The sequence below is a fragment of the Littorina saxatilis genome, linkage group LG11, assembly GCF_037325665.1.
Source record: "Littorina saxatilis isolate snail1 linkage group LG11, US_GU_Lsax_2.0, whole genome shotgun sequence".
In the NCBI taxonomy this organism is placed as follows: domain Eukaryota; kingdom Metazoa; phylum Mollusca; class Gastropoda; order Littorinimorpha; family Littorinidae; genus Littorina; species Littorina saxatilis.
Genome location: NC_090255.1, coordinates 28,864,410 through 28,884,778, shown reverse-complemented (window position 1 = coordinate 28,884,778; position 20,369 = coordinate 28,864,410). Strand labels below are relative to the sequence as shown.

The 20,369-nt window shown below is 42.4% G+C and overlaps 1 protein-coding gene and 1 long non-coding RNA gene across 2 annotated transcripts in view; one reads left to right on the top strand and one right to left on the bottom strand.

Annotated features, from left to right (window-relative positions):
• The window catches only part of LOC138980206 (uncharacterized), a 272,961-nt gene that overhangs the window by 38,093 nt on the left and 214,499 nt on the right, over positions 1-20,369 (bottom strand). The window lies entirely within an intron of this gene.
• Positions 3,643-5,864, top strand: LOC138980198 (uncharacterized). Its single transcript, XM_070353032.1, has 3 exons — positions 3,643-4,011; positions 4,477-4,692; positions 5,567-5,864. The coding sequence occupies exons 1-3, from the start codon at positions 3,809-3,811 to the stop codon at positions 5,754-5,756; spliced, it is 609 nt and encodes a 202-aa protein (XP_070209133.1). The 5' UTR covers positions 3,643-3,808; the 3' UTR covers positions 5,757-5,864.

Here is a 20,369-nt window from a genome sequence, read left to right as displayed (position 1 = left end):
GAGTGAAACGTTACTTCTTCAAGAGTCCGTCTTTGACTTCTTTTTTCTCTTATTTTTAACAATTTAGATTGATTTTATTTATGTCAATTTCTCGCGAAAACATTGTTTTCAATGCTGACTGGTGCGTGGTGTCTTGGTGCGTGGTTCGAACATGACTGTGGTGTCCAGCTCAAGTCGTGTCTTCCGCGTGTGATGTTTGAAGTGGGCCTATTTGGACGAAGCTAAGTAGATGGGGAGTACGAACATCAGCAGATTCCACGATTTTATGATCCTACCGGGGATAAGAGACAGAGACTGTCAAGTGCTCTTACATGAACCAGTCTGTCCGATCGAGTCAAGGTGTGATTTTTGCGTTCTACTTACACGCCTGTATTCTCAGCTCACAACTACTCGCAAAACATCTCAAAGAAAAGTGACATTGCATGAGTCGGAAAGATAATAGGAAAGATTTAGACCTCAGAATAGGGTCAATTAGAGACGATAAACCAAAGCACAAAGAATACAACACAGCATTACGTGGTTTTTTTGCACGCGATCTGTTTCTCGTAAGGCACGCAATAAGGACGCCTGTTAACCCGTGATTTGTAAAAATTTAAACAAAAAATGTAATTCTTTTTTCATGTCTTTCTTGTCCCATCGCTGAGAAATTCGGATCGCTTCCTCCCAGTGGAAAGCTAGCAAGCGATGGGACAAGAAATACATACACAAAAATATATATAATAGATCCCTTGACTTTGGGGTAGCACGACTAGGTTGCTGCTAGCTTTCCACTGGGAGGAAGTGACCCTAATTTCCCAGCGATGGGACAATCTATTAATGAAAAACAAATCTGAAAAAAAATCTTATAGATCCCTTGACTTTCGGGGTAGCGCGACTCTGTAGTTGCTGCTAGCTTTCCATTGGGAGGAAGCGACCCGAATTTCCCAGCAATGGAACAATCTAGTAATGAAAAAAAATAATCTAATATATCCCTTGACTTGGGGATAGTGCGACTCTGTTGCTGCTAGCTTTCCATTGGGTGGAAGCGACCCGACTTTCGCAGCGTTCGGGCAATCTAGTAATGAAAAAAAAATCCAAAAAAATCCAATAGATCCCTTGACTTAAGGGTAGCGCGACTCTGTTGCTGCTAGCTTTTTATTGGGAAGAAGCGACCCGAATCTTCCAGCGATGAGACAATCTAGAAATCTAATAGATCCCTTGACTTGGGATGTTAAGCTACTGGGATTGGGGCGAAATGGGATAACGGCGATCCGGGATTGCGCCAAAATGGGATGTGGAGCTAATGGTACATGACATGGTGGTAAAATGACACTTGGCCTGAGAAATGTCGCCAAAATGCGATGGGGGCGAATTGGGATAACGGCGAAACGGGACTAATAGATCCCTTGACTTTGGGGTAGTGCGACTCTGTCACTGCTAGCTTTCCACTGGGAGGAAGCGACCGGAATTTCCCAATGATGGGACATCCTAGTAATGAAGAAAAAAACCAATCTTAAAATTAACAGAGTCGCAATACCCCTAAAGTCAAGGGGTTTCGTTTTTGTCCCTTGACTTTGAGGATGACAAGAAAATATCGGGCGCAAAAACGTGATTTGTAAAAACATTTTTACAAATAGCGAGGCGCGCCCCGCGATTTGTAAAAATGTTTTTACAACTGGCGGGGCGCGCTCCGTGATTTGTAATTATTTTTTTTACATTTTTACAAATCACGGGTTAACAACGGCTTATTGCTACACAAAGCATCTAGTGGGCAACGAATTCTGATTTTTTTAAGTTTTTTTGTGTGAGTAAGAATATTTTTTATGTGCACCCCAACCCCCTCCCCAAAGTTGATTTGGTACGGTGAAAAGATAAGAAAATCTTCCAAGCCATTTGGTCGTTTCAATGACGTAAACTAGTTATAATTAAAAAAAAAACTAAAACCCATGTGCCTACTTTTTTATGACGTGTAGAATAGACCTCCGAACCGCATATCTACACTATGTTGTATTCCAACCATCCCCTAACTTAATAGGTCTGGCACTGACAAACATATCTGACTGCCCAACCGACCATCGCGTGCGATCCAGAGCAACTGAATAATAGTGACTATCCACAATAGAACAATTTAATTCCAACCAAAATGGTACTATCTATATGCGTTGGAAGGCGTCTGCATTTAGAGTAATGTTTGTCCCGGGCTAAAGTATTTTAATGTATATTCAGAACTGATTCTCGTCATATGGACATAATACAGTTAACTTGTTTTAGTTTGCCAAGTTGTACCTTGTATTCATATAAATTAACAATCCTTGTGTAAAAGAACAACGGGTGTAGCTCGGTTGGTTTGACAGGAACACGGCGACAATAAACTATCCAGCTGACGACGGTGGTCAACTCAACCGGACCAATGATGTGTGACCTATGAAGTAGGATCCTTTACAGTGAATTGCAATTGTTGTGTCTGCTGCTCTCTCATCATGTACTTGAAAGCCCTTTACATCAGTCTTTCATGACAAACCTTGCTTTAACAATTGCCTCTTGAAAAAGCACTGATTTCAATTAGTAACATAGTGACAGCTTCGGGTAACCTTCGCCTACATTCTCTTGCTAAGTGTGTACAGAGAGGAAGAGAGAGAGAGAGAGAGAGAGAGAGAGAGAGAGAGAGAGAGAGAGAGAGAGAGAGAGAGAGAGAGAGAGAGAGAGAGAGAGAGAGAGAGTGAGAGAGACTTAGACTTAGACTTAGAACATTTCATTGACATAAATGGTAAACATTTTAAGCCAAGGGCCTAATCTTACAACGTGCCCTTTACATTCACACTAACACATCCGCACGCATATAACCAACATAATATAATGAAATCATATAGGCATAACATGTAAATGTACAGTAAATAGGCATAAGCACCACGGCCACACGAAACACACAGTCTAATAAATATACGAAGTAAAACAATATTAATACTATATGCTATTAATATGTAATATGACGTGAATATAATTATATAGTAATATTAATATAGTATACATTAGACAGAACTGTAAGATTCACATAATTATGTCACCGTGGGTGTGTACTTACAGAGAAAAGTTTAGATGTTTTTTTAATGAAGATTTAAAGATATTTACAGATTTGCTAGTTTTAACATTCGAAGGAAGAGAGTTGCACCTTGACGGCCCAGCAAAGGAGAGAGAGAGAGAGAGAGAGAGAGAGAGAGAGAGAGAGAGAGAGAGAGAGAGAGAGAGAGAGAGCTCAGAACTCAGAACTTTATTACATAAGGATAAAGGTTTTAGGCTTAGCCTAATCTTCCAACCTGTCCTTGGAACATACTACAGAGAATAATTGTAAACGAAAGCAAAGACTGCGCACATACACACACACACACACACACACACACACACATCCACACACACACACTCGTAAACACACACACGCACACACAAGCTCACACACACTTACACACACACACACACACACTTACACACACACACACACATGCACACATATACACACACACATGCTCGCGCGCGCGAGCGTGCGCTCGCTTACCTACACACATGCACATGCTATCATTTCATACCTAAAAGGAACAGTATCTAATCAAATTATTAAAGGTCAACCACATTGCTCGGTCAAAAAAATTCTGCTGATAGAACATTACTAAATAGTACCAGATGCAAAATATTGGCAAGCAAAGTCCTTTGGTTTAATAGATATCGATCAATGAAAGTGGGTTTTCATACCTGCAATTAAGGGTAAGGGAAGTAAGAATCTAAAACGCAGCCATGGCTGATCTCCCCTCGCAGTGACGTCAGCAGCTGTATTGGCATGGCAGACCATGAAGAAAACAGTGAAACAAGCAGCGTTTCTTCACTGGAACTATCGTGCTACAGTAGTGATTTTGAGGTTTTGAATGAACACGATCTTCAACCATACCAGTTTGAACCTGAGCTGTCCGATGCTGAGGTTGAGGAAACACCCGACAGAGACGATTTTAGCGAGTCTCTCGATCGTTTGATGTCCACCAACTGGTAAGAAACTACCACTGATTCAGTGATTGTGAGACTCTTCCTCGTATATATTCCTATTATAGAATCGATTCTGGTAGAGCTTGTTTTGCAGTCAGTAATTTGTAAAGTTTGTGCGATGTCTTCTTTTACCCTTGATGCAATTCATGCATGCCAGAAAGTGATGCGCATTCCTGATTATAATTTTAGTCAAAACATCATCCTACTGAGTAGTCAGTATGCCCACTCAATCATTGCTAGTAGCAGTCCCCAAAACTAAAACTAGCCAAATCAGTATACGTATGAATATACCAATGTTCCAATGGAATAACAATTTATTATGGTTTTGTCTAGACATAATGGTCACTACCATTGGTTGTGAATTTGTCCATTTCAGTTGTTTTACTGCCTTAGTAGATCACTTTTTTGTGTGAGTTTGTAGACTGCAGAGAATTTGAACTAAACTTGTATCAAATTTTGTGTGTGCAGGTGTCAGTGCGCAAACTGTGCAGGCATGGGCTCAATCCGAGAATGCCGCTGTTGTCAAGAAATTCCAGAAATGGAATCACTGACAGTAAGCACAGGGGTGGGCTGCATCACTGACCACCCTGGCTTCAGATCAGTGTGCTTGGACCACTATGTCTTGGAGACATGCTATCACTGGTACAACCAGCAGTATGGGAGGGCTATACAGGATGCTAATGAGTAAGTTATTTTTTTTTTAGAATTGTAATCATGATACTATAAATAGGTTTTTGTCATAGATGTGCAAAAACAAATAACAATAAAATAAAAAAATGAAAATTAATTGTCAGATATTCATTTTTATTTCAAGACAATTCATTTATTCGCATGTGCTAATTCTGAGCAAAGCAATATGGGGAATGTTTTCAAGTATCCTGATTGTACACTTTGTGTACTGTGGACTGGGTGGCCGAGTGGTAACGCACTTGCGCTCGGAAGCGAGAGGTTGCGAGTTCGACCCTGGGCCAGGGCGTTAGCAATTTTCTCCCCCCTTTCCTAACCTAGGTGGTGGGTGCTAGTCTTTCGGATGAGACGAAACGCCGAGGTCCCTTCGTGTACACTACATTGGGGTGTGCACGTTAAAGATCCCACCATTGACAAAAGGGTCTTGTGTGTGGCGCACGTCATATGTCTTTCGGATGAGATGAAAAACCGAGGTCCCTTTGTGTACACTACATTGGGGTGTGCACGTTAAAGATCCCACGATTGACAAAAGGGTCTTTCCTGGCAAAATTGTATCGGCATAGATAAAAATGTCCACCAAAATACCCGTGTGACTTGGAATAATAGGCCGTGAAAAGTAGGATATGCGCCGAAATGGCTGCGATCTGCTGGCCGATGTGAATGCGTGATGTATTGTGTACAAAAAATTCCATCTCACACGGCATAAATAAATCCCTGCGCCTTGAATATGTGCGCGATATAAATTGCATAAATTTTTTTTTTTAAATCCCTGCGCTTAGAACTGTACCCACGGAATACGCGCGATATAAGCCTCATATTGATTGATTGATTGATACTGTCATTAATACTGTATGCTTGTTTTTCTTTCCAGGCAGTATCGGTATGTAGCTTACCGCATGCTTGTGCGGTGGGTCTGGAAATGGCTGGGAGAGACATCAGGGTCACCTTACCAGCTTGTGCGGTTGCAAGAATTAGAGAACAGTTTCCTAGTGCAGATGGGCAGTACGTGGGTTATAGGGACCCACGACCTCCCGATCACAGGGCGGACGCCTTACCACTAGGCCACCGTGCCGGTTTGTCTTATTAGTGCAGTAGACGAATTCTGGCATTGTAGAGTGACATACTGTGTCCGGTCAGCAAGATACGATTTAAAGAAGTCACAGACCGAATCGTTTCTCAAATAATAGTGAGCGAGAGAGAGAGAGAGAGAGAGAGAGAGAGAGAGAGAGAGAGAGAGAGAGAGAGAGAGAGAGAGAGAGAGAGAGAGAGAGAGAGAGAGACGGACGGACGGACGGAATGACGGGCGGGCGGGCAGGCTTACAGACAGACAGATAGACAGACAGTCAGTCAGACAGACAGACAGACAGACAGACATACAGACAGACAGGAAAAGAGAGAGAAAGAGAGAGACACATACACACATACAGACGGACGGACGCGCAGACAGACAGACAGACAGACAGACAGACAGACAGACAGACAGACATATTGAATGACTGACTGAGAAGTGGCGGACGATGACAGAAACATAGACATATTTATACGGTGATATCAACACCATCATGGGTTGACTAACTCTGTAAGTATGCTTTGGTACAGATCTGGAAGAACATTTTATGAAAACAGTACCACTGGTACGCGTGATTATTGACACGTAGTGTTTTCGGTAACCGCTCTTTTCATTTTTGGTGCGTCGATGTATTTTCTCATTCATATTCGAGCATAATCATGTTCTCGGCTTTCAGTGTCAGTGAGTACTAAACGCAGGGGAGACCTAATTGGGTAATACTGTCATGTATTTTAAATTTCAACAATATCGGGAAGATTTAAGTCGGGAAAGTCGGGGGGGGGGGGGGGGGGGGTGTCAGAGAGATGATGACTATCAGAGACTTGCCAATTCAAGGATTTCATCCAAAATGTTGTCTAATCTTATCAAGCTGAGCTAAGTTATGTGAACACACAAACAAACCTTCAAGAAAGATTCACTCAAGCATAACATTCGATAAAAACATAAAACAACATGACATGCCAATAATCAAATACTAGATCATTAACATGGTAACCACAGGGTAATCAAAATCTATCACTTAACCTTATACAACTATGTACCTATGTTGCAACTGTTTTGACATGTGCAAGTTATCCATAGAGGTTGAATACAGCGAATGAAATTGTTTTGAGCGTTCCAGCGCCGTTAGTTTTCTGAAATGAATCAATCAATCAATATGAGGCTTATATAGCTATTCTGATGAACACGTGGGGGAATTCGGGGGCTGTGGTCTCTTCCGATCATCAAAGCATAATGCTACGGAAGTCGGCCATTTTTCTCAATATCCAAAAGCATATTGTCGATAACAAAGACGCATGGTTCCGGTTTACCCATCTGTACCACGGCGATGTTTCTATCGACAACAGCATACACTGACAACTTAAAAAGCTGTTTCAACAACTGTGTTGTGAAATCGAATGCACTTGGAGTCAGTTTTTCTTCCAAAGTCAGAAAGCGTGTAGCGGTGTGCATGCCTGCGCGAACATGATGCGCGTAAGAAGTTTGTCTGCTATCAAAACCTGAGATCAACGCATCGACGCAAAAACTGTCATTTTGTAAGTTTGGAACAACAAATCAAGGTCATAACAGCTATATAATCGCTATTGTGTTTTCAGCGTAGCAATAGGGTCCGATATTTAGACTCGAACAAGTATAATGCGACTCGTCTTCGACTCGTCGGCATTATACTTGTCTCGTCTAAATATCGGACCCTATTGCTACGCTGAAAACACAATAGGTGTTAATATCGCGCGTATTATGTGGGTACAGTTCTAAGCGCAGGGATTTTTTTTATGCAATTTATATCGCGCACATATTCAAGGCGCAGGGATTTATTTATGCCGTGTGAGATGGAATTTGTTTTACACAATACATCACGCATTCACATCGGCTAGCAGATCGCAGCCATTTCGGCGCATATCATACTTTTCACGGCCTATTATTCCAAGTCACACGGGTATTTTGGTGGACATTTTTTTTATCTATGCCTGTACAATTTTGCCAGGAAAGACCCTTTTGTCAATCGTGGGATCTTTAATGTGCACACCCCAATGTAGTGTACACAAAGGGACCTCGGGTTTTCGTCTCATCCGAAAGACTAGCACTTGAACCCACCACCTAGGTTAGGAAAGGGGGGAGAAAATTGCTAACGCCCTGACCCAGGGTCGAACTCGCAACCTCTCGCTTCCGAGCGCAAGTGCGTTACCACTCGGCCACCCAGAAATGTATTGGTCCATGTTAGGCAGTGGTCCATATAAGGCAATCTTCGCTGACGACGGTACGGACATGTTTTTAGCGACCAAACTTTATTTGTTGCTCACCGGATGCTTCGTGTAGCTATAAGCCACCGGGGCGTCCTTATTGTGTGCCTTTACGAGAAACAGACCACGTGCAAAAAATACTCGTAATGCTGTGTTGTAGTATTCTTTGTGCTTTGGTTTATCGTGTCTAATTAAAAGGACCCTATTCTGAGGTCTCAATTCTTTCCCACGATCTTCCCGACTCATGCGATGTCACTTTTCCTTTGAGAGTTTTTGCCACCATTTGGCGAGGAGTTGTGAGCTGAGAATACAAGCGTGTAGCCTAATTAAGTAGCACGCGAAAATCACACCTTGACTCGATCGGACCGACTGGTTCTTGTAAGAGCACTTGACAGTCTCTGCCTCGTACTCTCCATCTACTTAGCTTCGTCCAAATAGGCCCACTTCAAACATCACACGCGGAATTTAAAGCTAAGACAAATAACTTGAGCTGGACACCACATGTGGTACCACGCACTAAGACATTGCCAGCATTGAAAAAAATGTTTTCGCGAGAAATTCATGTAAATAAAATCAAGTTGAATTGTTAAAAAAAGAAGAAGACAAAATCGAAGTCGGACTCTGAAAGGAATAACGTTTCACTCAGACATGTTTTATCCAGCCCGTCACGTCTTCATGCATGAAAAGCGATTTTCTTCTGACAGAAAAAAAACCCACAGAAAATAATACAAGGACAAGATGAACACATGTGAATAGGATTAAAAAGCAAACGGCAAGTCGTGTGACGATTGTTACTGACCACCACGTGCATGCAAATATTTGCTGTCCCCCCTCCCCTCAACATCGTAATCGTATCGGCTCTGTCCCTTTTTGCCCTCCACTTCTCCCCGGACCACCCCCCTTCCCCCCCCTCTCTCTCTCATCTCCTTCCTTTTCAGTAAATAGCAGTTGTCGCCACGCATCCGACTTTTTTTGTAAGTATCTCCTTTGCAAAGCTGATCTGATAATAAAAATATCTTATTTTTGTAAGCAAACGACTAAATCGCCTCAAACCATATTATTGACAGTGCATAGAGAATAGGTAGCAAAAAGCAGGCATGGGAATTGCTCTCGGTTCCGCTAATTTGAGAGGTTAAGAAATTAAATGTCAGAGGAAAGAAAAAAAATGTCTGAGGAAAAAAGTCAAAATTTAAACATGTGCAAGTGCGTTTTACATGTTCAATCGCTCAAGCGTCTTTGAACAGAATAGTTCTGAATGCGGAAATGAGTATTGACTGAAGCTTGTATGGGTGAGCCAAGTACATGTAGTTGATTGTAATATTGACTTTCGACCAATTTCCACAGGATTTGATCTACATTACTCGTCATAAAAAAACTACATGCACACATTTAGCTGTAGATCTTTGTGATGCGGCCAGTTTTATTAAAACAAGATATATTGCCAGAAAGGTAATTTTTTTACCGTATGAAATAAAGAGTTTTATTTTTTTTATGAATTAGTGTTTATGCCGGAGACCTAGGACACCACCCACAATTAAATTCGCACGTGGTGGTCAGTAACATTTGTCAATCAATCAATCAATCAATCAATGAAGCTTATATCGCGCATATTCCGTGGGTACAGTTCTAGGCGCTCTGCAGTGATGCCGTGTGAGATGAAATTTTATACGGCCAGTAGATTGCAGCCATGTCGGCGCATATTTACCTTTCACGGCCTTATTCCAAGTCACACGGGTATGGTAGACAATTATTAACTGTGCCTAAGCAATTTTGCCAGGAAAGATCCTTTTGTCAATCGTGGGATCTTTAACGTGCACACCCAATGTAGTATACACGGGGGGTGGTTCGGACACCGAAGAGAGTCTGCACACAAAGTTGACTCTGTGAAATAAATTTCCGCCGAACCTGGGATCGAACTCGCGCTGACAGCGGCCAACTGAACACAAATCCAGCGCGCTACCAACTGAGCTATATCCCCGTTGCCGTTTGCTTTTAATCCTATTTACATGTGTTCATTTTCCTTGTGTTATTTTTTTTCTGTCAGAAGAAAATGGATGAATGAAAGACATGACCGGTTGGTACTTCTTCAAGAGTCCGTCTTTAATTTATTTTTTCTCTTTTTTTTAACAATTCAAATTGATTTTATTTATGTCAATTTCTCGCGAAAACATTGTTTTCAATGCCGACTGGTGCGAGGTGTCTTGGTGCGTGGTTCGCACATGTGGTGTCCAGCTCAAGTCGTGTCTTCCGCGTGTGATGTTTGAAGTGGGCCTATTTGGACGAAGCTAAGTAGATGGGGAGTACGAACATCAGCAGATTCCACGATTTTATGATCCTACCGGGGATAAGAGACAGAGACTGTCAAGTGCTCTTACATGAACCAGTCTGTCCGATCGAGTCAAGGTGTGATTTTTGCGTTCTACTTACACGCCTGTATTCTCAGCTCACAACTCCTCGCAAAACATCTCAAAGAAAAGTGACATTGCATGAGTCGGAAAGATAATAGGAAAGAATTGAGTCCTCAGAATAGGGTCCTTTTAATTAGAGACGATAAACCAAAGCACAAAGAATACGACAACACAGCATTACGTGTATTTTTTGCACGCGATCTGTTTCTCGTAAGGCACGCAATAAGGACGCCTGTTAACCCGTGATTTGTAAAAATTTAAACAAAAACATTTCTTTTTTCATGTCTTTCTTGTCCCATCGCTGAGAAATTCGGATCGCTTCCTCCCAGTGGAAAGCTAGCAAGCGACGGGACAAGAAATACATACACAAAAATATTTGTAATAGATCCCTTGACTTTGGGATAGCACGAGTCTGTTGCTGCTAGCTTTCCACTGGGAGGAAGTGACCCTAATTTCCCAGCGATGGGACAATCTAGCAATGAAAAACAAATCTGAAAAAAATCTAATAGATCCCTTGACTTTTGGGGTAGCGCGACTCTGTTGCTGCTAGCTTTCCATTGGGAGGAAGCGACCTGAATTTCCCAGCAATGGAACAATAAAGAAATGAAAAAAAATCGAATAGATCCCTTGACTTTTGGGTAGCGCGACTCTATTGCTGCTAGCTTTCCAGTTGGAGGAACTGACCCGAATTTCCCAGCGATGAGACAATCTAGCATTGAAAAAAAAATCTAATATATCCCTTAACTAGGGTATAGTGCGACTCTGTTGCTGCTAGCTTTCCATTGGGTGGAAGCGACCCGACTTTCGCAGCGTTGGGACAATCTAGTAATGAAAAAAAAATCTAAAAACATCCAATAGATCCCTTGACTTTAAGGGTAGCGCGACTCTGTTGCTGCTAGCTTTTCATTGGGAAGAAGCGACCCGAATCTTCCAGCGATGAGACAATCTAGAAATCTAATAGATCCCTTGACTTGGGATGTGAAGCGACTGGGATTGGTGCGAAATGGGATAACGGCGATCCGGGATTGCGCCAAAAATTAATGGGATGTGAAGCTAATGGTACATGACATGGTGGTAAAATGACACTTGGCCTGAGAAATGTCGCCAAAATGCGATGGTGGCGAATTGGGATAATGGCGAAACGGGACTATCAGATCCCTTGACTTTAGGGTAGTGCGACTCTGTCACTGCTAGCTTTCCACTGGGAGGAAGCGACTGGAATTTCCCAACGATGGGACATCCTAGTAATGAAAAAAAAAATCTTAAAATTAACAGTCGCGCTACCCCTAAAGTCAAGGGATTTCGTTTTTGTCCCTTGACTTTGGGGATGACAAGAAAATATCGGGCGCAAACACGTGATTTGTAAAAAAATTTACAAATCACGGGGCGCGCCCCGCGAATTGTAAAAACATTTTTACAAATCGCGAGGCGCGCCACGCGATTTGTAAAAATGTTTTTACAACTCGCGGGGCGCGTCCCGTTATTTTTTTTATTTTTATTTTTACATTTTTACAAATCACGGGTTAACAACGGCTTATAGCTGCACGAAACATCTAGTGGGCAACGAATTCTGATTTTTGTTTTGTTTTTTGTGTGTGAGTAAGAATATGTTTTATGTGCACCCCAACCCCCTCCCCAAAGTCGATTTGGTACGGTGAAAAGATAAGAAAATCTTCCAAGCCATTTGGTCGTTTCAATGACGTAAACTAGTTATAATTTAAAAAAAAACTAAAACCCATTTGCCTACTTTTTTATGACGTGTAGAATAGACCTCCGAACCGCATATCTACACTATGTTGTATTCCAACCATCCCCTAACTTAATAGGTCTGGCACTGACTCTTTCATCGAGTCTGTCATCACTTTTGGTTTTGTGTCCTGGTATGGAGGTCTGAGTACTGTGAAGAACAGGAATGTCTTAGTGCGAATGGTGAATGTCAGTAGCAAGGTGATTGGCAGGCAGCAAGCAAGTGTGGAGTCCCTGTATGAAAAGCGTGTGGTGAGAAAGAGTAGGCGGATAGCTTCAGATAGGTCCCATGTCCTAGCCCACCTCTATGAACTCCTTCCCTCTGGCCGTAGACTTCGCACGCACAAAGCTAGGACACTCAGGCTGCAAAACAGCTTCATCCCCAAATCCATCACCCTTAGCAACATGTAAACACATCCACATACCCGACTCAGCCCCTCTTCTGCCAGTGCAATCAGTAGTAATGTACATGTATGTATTGGTTTTATGTACAACCGTATATTTCCTGCGATATATTGTATGTTATGATTATTTTGCAATGATGTTTAGCCATAATTCGTTATACGCGTAGGTGTGCGAGAATATGTAAGCGCAGTGCTTTAAAGATGGTCATGTTATATAGTGCTATATGTTTTATGTAAAATCAATGTCTTGTTTGTATTACTGTTATGTACCACCCCTGAATTTCTCTATGAGATAATAAAGTATTCTTATTCTTATTCTTATTCTTATATCTGAGTGCCCAACCGACCATCGCGTGCGATCCAGAGCAACTGAATAATAGTGACAATCCACAATAGAACAGTTTAATTCCAACCAAAATGGTACGGAACAGTTCCCTATCTATATGCGTTGGAAGGCGTCTGCATTTAGAGTATTGTTTGTCCCGGGCTAAAGTATTTTTTAATTTATATTCAGAACTCATTCTCGTCATATGGACATAATACAGTTAACTTGTTTTAATTTACCAAATTGTACCTAGTATTCATATAAATTAACAATCCTTGTGGAAAAGAACAAACGGGTGTAGCTCGGTTGGTTTGACAGGAACACGGCGACAATAAACTATCCAGCGGACGACGGTGGCCAACTCAGCCGGACGCAATGATACGTGACAGGCAATTGCAATTGTTGTGTCTGATGCTCCCTCCTCATGTACTTGAAAGCCCTTTCATGACAAACCTTGCTTTAATTGTCTCTTGAAAAAGCGCTGAGTTCAATAAGTAACATAGTGACAGCTTCAGGTAACCTTCGCCTACATTCTCTTGCCAAGTGTGTACTGAGAGTAAGAGAGAGAGAGAGAGAGAGAGAGAGAGAGAGAGAGAGAGAGAGAGAGAGAGAGAGAGAGAGAGAGAGAGAGAGAGAGAGAGAGAGAGGAGAGAGATGAACAAACGGACAGAACGACGGGCGGGCTGACGGGAAGACAGACAGACAGACAGACAGACAGACAGACAGACAGACAAACAGACAAACAGTAAAAGAGAGAGAAAGAGAGAGAGAGACACACACATACGGATGGACGGGTAGACAGACAGACAGACAGTCAGACAGACAGACAGACAGACAGACAGACAGATAGACAGACAGACAGACATATTGAATGATTGACTGAGAATTGGCGGACGATGACAGAAACATTAACAGCTATTGTGTTTTCAGCGTAGCAATAGGGTCCGATATTTAGACGAGACAAGTATAATGCCGACGAGTCGAAGACGAGTCGCATTATACTTGTTCGAGTCTAAATATCGGACCCTATTGCCACGCTGAAAACACAATAGCGATTATATAGCTGTTCTAACCTTGATTTGTTGTTCCAAACTTACAAAATGACAGTTTTTTGCGTCGATGCGTTGATCTCAGGTTTTGATAGCAGACGCCGTTTCTTATAATAATAATAATAATAATAATAATAATAAGAACATTTATATAGCGCTAAATCAAAACTTTCGTTAAAAAGGCTTGCTCTAAGCGCTTGACATCTAAACTAAAAACGTCATTCACGCTCTTTACAATGATGAACAAGAACTTCATGTCACACTCTTTCATTCAGTATAGCACCATTCACACAGTTGTTATGCGCATTAGTTTTGCGCAGTCGGAGCCACACTGACTTGGGAAAATAACCTCGATTTGACAACACAGCTGTTAAACAGCTTTTTGTTATTTCATTCGTATACAACAAAAAGAAGTTTGAGTTTTTTTTTAATTTTGAACAAGACTACTTATGAAGAAGACCAAAACACAACATCAACGGAAAACTAGAAACAACTGAAGATCTAGGATGCAACAAGGGGAGAAGAAGAGAACAGCTACTCCGTACAACGCGAGCAGACGACAGCGAAGTTTGGGTGAATGGTATCGCTTGTCTCGTCATGAAGCGAATTTTTCAACCTCAGTTATAAACGACTACACTATGCCATCAATACTTCAGAGGGGAAGTGGGGTATTTACGGTGTGGAGTTACGAGATAAGAAAGTCGGCCATTTTCGTCAATATGCTTTTGGATATTGAGAAAAAATGGCCGACTTCCGTAGCATTATGCTTTGATAATCGGAAGAGCCCATCCAATCAATGCCCCCGAATTCCCCCACGTGTTCATCATAATAGCTATATAGACATATTATACGGTGATAGCAACACCATGATGGGTTGACTAACTCTGTAAGTCTGCTTTGATACAGATCTGGAAGAACATTTTATGAAAACAGTACCACTGGTATTATACACGTGATAATGGACACGTAGTGTTTTCGGTACCCGCTCTTTTCATTTTCGATGCGTCGCAGTATTTTCTCCTTAAATTTCGAGCATATGTTCTCGGCTTTCAGTGTCAGTGAATACTAAACGCATGGGAGAACTATACTCAGAGGCAAAAGAAACGCAAATGCTGCAGTGAAGATGGGTTACCCATGAATTTTAATGTCGAATTAATTATTTCTGGTTAACAATAACAAGGAAATGAATTGACCGATACAAAAACCATACGGAAAAGTGTATTGGGATGAGAGCATGACGTGCCATGTTCCACTTAACACTTTTTGAAGACTGTTGAAGTCAATAGCGTGTTGCTCCTCCCTGGGCGTTGATGACTGTGGCGCACCTCCGGTACATGGAGAGGCCGAGGTGATTAATTTGCTGCTGAGGGACCTGAGCCCACACCTGGGTCACTGCAGCACGCAGTTCTGCTGCTGTGCGGGGTCTCCGGGCAAGGGCATTAATCCTTCTTTGCATGATGTCCCAAAAGTGTTCGATTGGGTTGAGATCCGGAGATCGAGCAGGATGAGGCAGAATGTTCACGCTGTTGTGACGCAACCTGTCCTGGGTAGCACGTGCAGTATGGGGACGGGCATTGTCTTGCTGGAACAGGCAGTTCCGGTACCTCTGGACAAATGGAACCACATAGGGACGCAGGACTTGATTGATGTAGCGGTCTGCATTGACACCATTCCCACGACCTTGGCCGACGTTCTGAAAGACGACAGGTCCCACTCGCTACTTGACACCAATGGCGCCCCATATCATGACGCTGGCACCTCCCCATCGATCATGCTGCAGGATGTTATTGTTAGCAAACCGCTGTCCAGGTCTTCGCCAGATCCGGACACGCCCATCGCCAGGTTCCAGGCAAAAGCGCTTCTCGTCCGAAAAAAGAACCCTCCGCCAGACCCGATGGCGCCAGTGGGCATGCTGCTGGGCCCAGGCTAGACGATCCAGGCGATGCTGAGCTGTCAAGACAGGACGTCGAGCAGGACGCCGATTTACCAGGTTCTGCCCACCAAGGCGTCGGCGTAGAGTTCTGGCACTGACGGGTTGTCCATGCACCCCAAATGTGTTACGGGCTGTGTTGGCGGCAGTTTCGAATGCATCTCGCTGGTGTTGATGGACAAGATGGCGATCTTGTCGGGCTGTTGTTACTCGGGGTCCGCCACGTCCTGGTAAGTCGCACGTACTGTTAGTGGCATGAAAACGTTGCTGCAGGCGATAAACCGTGGTGACATTTACTCCAAATGCCCTAGCAACTTGCTGGACTGATTGTCTGGCATCAAGTCTCCCGATCGCCTGTTGGCGCTGATCTGGTGATAGTCTCGGCATCGCGCCTGTGTCGCAGAAATGAATGTTGTAACAGTTTTGTGAGTACGGTACAAGCTTGCCTAAACACTTTGAACACGAAAAGCTGCTTTTCCACATTGTGCATGTGCTGAAAGTGGTCCCCATGACGGTTTGGGATCCCCGTCAACAAGACCTCACGTGTGACCCAGATAACGGCAAACACGGTTCTGACAAGATAAGACCGCTAAAACAACACGTGCAGAACATGCTAATATCATTATTTTCTTTCTATTTCAAGTCCATAAAGGTTTAATTAACGCATCCTTTATTTGCGTTTCTTTTGCCTCCGAGTTTATTTGGGTAATACTGTCATGTATTTTAATTGTCAACAATATCGGGGAGATTTAAGTCGGGAAAGTGGGTAGACAGGTGGGGGATTTTCAGAGAGATGATGACTGTGAAAGACTTGCCAATTCAAGGATTTTATCCAAAATGTTGTCCAATTTTATCAAGCTGAGCTAGGTAATGTGAACACACAAACAAACCTTTAAGAAAAATTCACTCAAGCATAATCTTCAATAAAAACATAAAACAACATGACATGCCAATAATCAAATGCTAGATCATTATTATGGTAACCACAGGGTAATCAAAATCTATCACTTAACCTTATATAACTATGTACCTACGTTGTAACTAGAGGGGCCGGATAAAAGGACCGAGAGGCGGGAGGGGAAATTACTAAATGAAATAAACGAATGGTTCAAACCCTTGAAAAATTGGGTATCAAAGAAGCCATAACAAATTCCGCCGCGCGCATTTTTATAAAATCCTTCGGAAGTTGGAAGTCCCCTTGAACAAACGCGCATAACACTTTGATCAGTTTCTGTGTCCTAAAAATATCATTGAACTTAGCCGACTTACACATTATACTAGCTACCTTGTACAGTTTTCACCGACAGTTATTTTACGACGTGCTTGACAAGATAATGTTGATGGTCAAATCAAGCACGACCCGACCGCGTGAAGTGTACTCGTGTACTCGAAGCTGCGTGGGCCATGATAATAAGACCGAAAGTACTTCACTGCCAATCTCGAGAGGTACCCATGTAATGAGGAAGGAAGGGGGGGGGGGGGGGGGAGTTGAGAACAGATGTCAAACACATGCTTCATCTGGGGTTTTAATCAGAGTGATATAGCCGCCAGTATTGTCACTCTTCAAGGATGAAGATACACAAATATTCAACCAGTGAAAAGTCAGTTCGCCGATGACGCGCCGAATGTTTGCAGGATTGTATGGGCGAACCGCGAGCCTTCAGCTGCAACCAAAAAATAGGGGAATCCCCTGATTTGATGACGTTGCCGAACCAGGTCGAAAGTTCGACGAACTAGTTCGGCGTGGTTCGGCTGTAGTTAGTAGCGGGCTTTACACACACAAACACACAGCTAGCATTCCTTGTAACTCAATACACTGTAGAAGGCAAACAAAAAAGATACCTGTTCTAAATACCGCCCCCCCCCCCCCCCCCCCTACCCCCTTTCTCGTCAATTAGTTCTTTCTTTCTGTCCCTCCCCCGTTCAAATTGTCATCCGTTATCACAACCTTGTATATTCAGAGGTGCAAAAGTTGTACTCTGTCTGCTTGTTTATTAATCTGTCTGTTTGTTTGTTTGTTTGTTTGTTTGTTTGTTTGTTTGTTTGTGTGTGTGTTTGTGTGTGCGTGTGTTTGTTTGTTTGATAGTTTGTAAAAATGTAAAAATACCGCATTCCACAAAGTAATGCATGCCTTTTATTATTAATAGTATTTATTGTTTAGAGCCTCTACGCTGGGTGGTGGGGGTTGGCTTGGACCCGATAGATAAAATATTACAATTTTTAGCATAACAAAGAAACCAAACTCGACTTTTCGAGCGATGGGACAATAAAGTAATGAACAGAAATAAAACAAATCTAATAAATCCCTTGACTTTGAAGTAGCGCGACTCTGTTGCTGCTTGCTTTCCTCTGTGAGAAAGGGACCCGAATTTCTCAGCGATGGAACAATAAAGTAATGACATAACAATCTAACAGATCCCTTGACTTTGGGGTATCGCGACTTTGTTGCTGCTAGCACACGCACACGTGATTTTGCCGATGCTGGGGTCAGTGAATCGTAAGTGTGGGGTGGGTGGTGGGGGATCGGGCGGGCGGGTGCTGGGGGGGGGGGGGGGGGGGGTCGGGGTTTTGTCGGGCGGGAAATGGAAGAACGCAACTGCGATGAAAATAATGTGTCTAAATCAGAAATCCTTTTTGTTCGTATTACTATCATTGACTAAATTGCAGTAATCAGCATTAAAACTTGTTTTATAACAGATACCAGACAACACATGCTTTTATTGTCAATAAAACATAGATGTTAATAAGACTGATCCATCTCAACAGTGTAAGTCAAGTACCTCAGGAAAAGAAGTTCACTGAGAGTGATTAAAGGCTCACTCCGTCTCATGAAACAGTTTTCATCACCGTCTAAGATATAGTTACATGGGATAAGACCACTCTTCCAATTAAGGAATTGCCTGGGTAATGTCTGTGCAAGCTGGTATTTTGTTTTATACGAAATAATTTTGTAAAAGGCATTGGCCTTTTGGGGGATATAAATTTAATAAAAAGAATTGGCTCACCACAGCAAGCAGGCAGTGTGCTGATTGTTTAATGTGACCAAGTGGAAGGAAGATCTTATCACATGTAAAAGCAGAGCGGGCCTTTAATATGAAAGGCATGCGAATATGAAATTCCCCACATTCACGTCAAAGACATAATCTTGGCACTTGCATATATTGCAACAGCAACATTACAGCAGAACATGTATACATGTACAGGGGCGGATCAGTTGCTTTGTAAGGGGGGGGGCACTTTGAATCGAAAGTGAATGTGATGGGCGCGAAGCGCCCGAATTTGCTAGGGGGGTCCGGGGGCATGCCCCCCCGGAAATTTTTTTTGCCCAAAGAAGCAAAATGGTGCCATCTGGTGCCATTTGAACTTAGAAATGGTCATAGAATCAGCATAGAAAAATCTCTTTTTTTTCTTCTTCTTCTTTTTTCTTTTTTTTTCGGGGGTGGGGGCACGTGCCCCCTGTGCCCCCCCCCCCTCGTCCGCCCCTGCATGTAGGCTATGAACTGAATGCAGAACACAACCCAGTAGCAACTAAACTGAACAATTTGATATTACAGAAACTACATTACATATGCATGGATGCTTTAGTCTTGTGCACTTGGAACATTGATCGAAGCAACTAAAATGGGTCCATTGGCTTGGAGCTACAATAATAATGTCCAAGTGTTTTCTCTTTGTGTATTGATCTAACGTAGGTGGTTTTTAATTTTTTTATTTTTTATTCTGTAGAGAATACGACATTAGTCGAGTTACGAAACCTGACATTTTGAACGAGGCAGCCCATGTCGTTATCATCAGAGAACGACACGACACGGACGCAACGGCCCGTACACGGCTAAAAATAGCATGCCAAGTGCAGAGCTATGCAGAGCAATGACTTAAGGCGCGCAGACGGTTGAAAGGTCACACACTTTCGAATTAAATTTCGCCTACAAAATCAACTCTGCACAGAGAACACAAACCAGCTTTTGATTTGAGCAAGTTTCTAACTAGAGTGATTGTCTTATTGCGTGTAAAAGCATGGTCAGATCTGAAACTGTGAATCGAATTGTTTCACGGCATGATCGGCTGTTGCCTCTCTTAAAAACACAACTGTGCAGTCTACAGCTGCTGCTACATTATTCATTTCCAAGTTATTTTCTTTCTGTGAATTGCTAAGCAAACGATAGTTTCTTACAGAAAATAAATACATTGGTCAAGTTATGAAAACTGAATGGTTGAACGAAACATCGGGTTTAGAAATAGATTTTGCCCAGAACGAATCTTGTTTTATTCATATGTTTATTGTGTTTGAAAGAGGAATAAATTAGCTAACTTTTCCAAAAGCATGAAGTTCATTGATCCAGCGGTTTGTTTTTTGTGGAAGTGTGAAAATACCGGCCGATTTCGTCATCCGCATATGACAGGTACATGATTTTACTTGAATAAAAATCGGTTGTGTTGCTTTGTAAAAGTCGTTTTGCTTCTAATATCATCCAATTGGCTTTAAACTTTACACACAAGGAG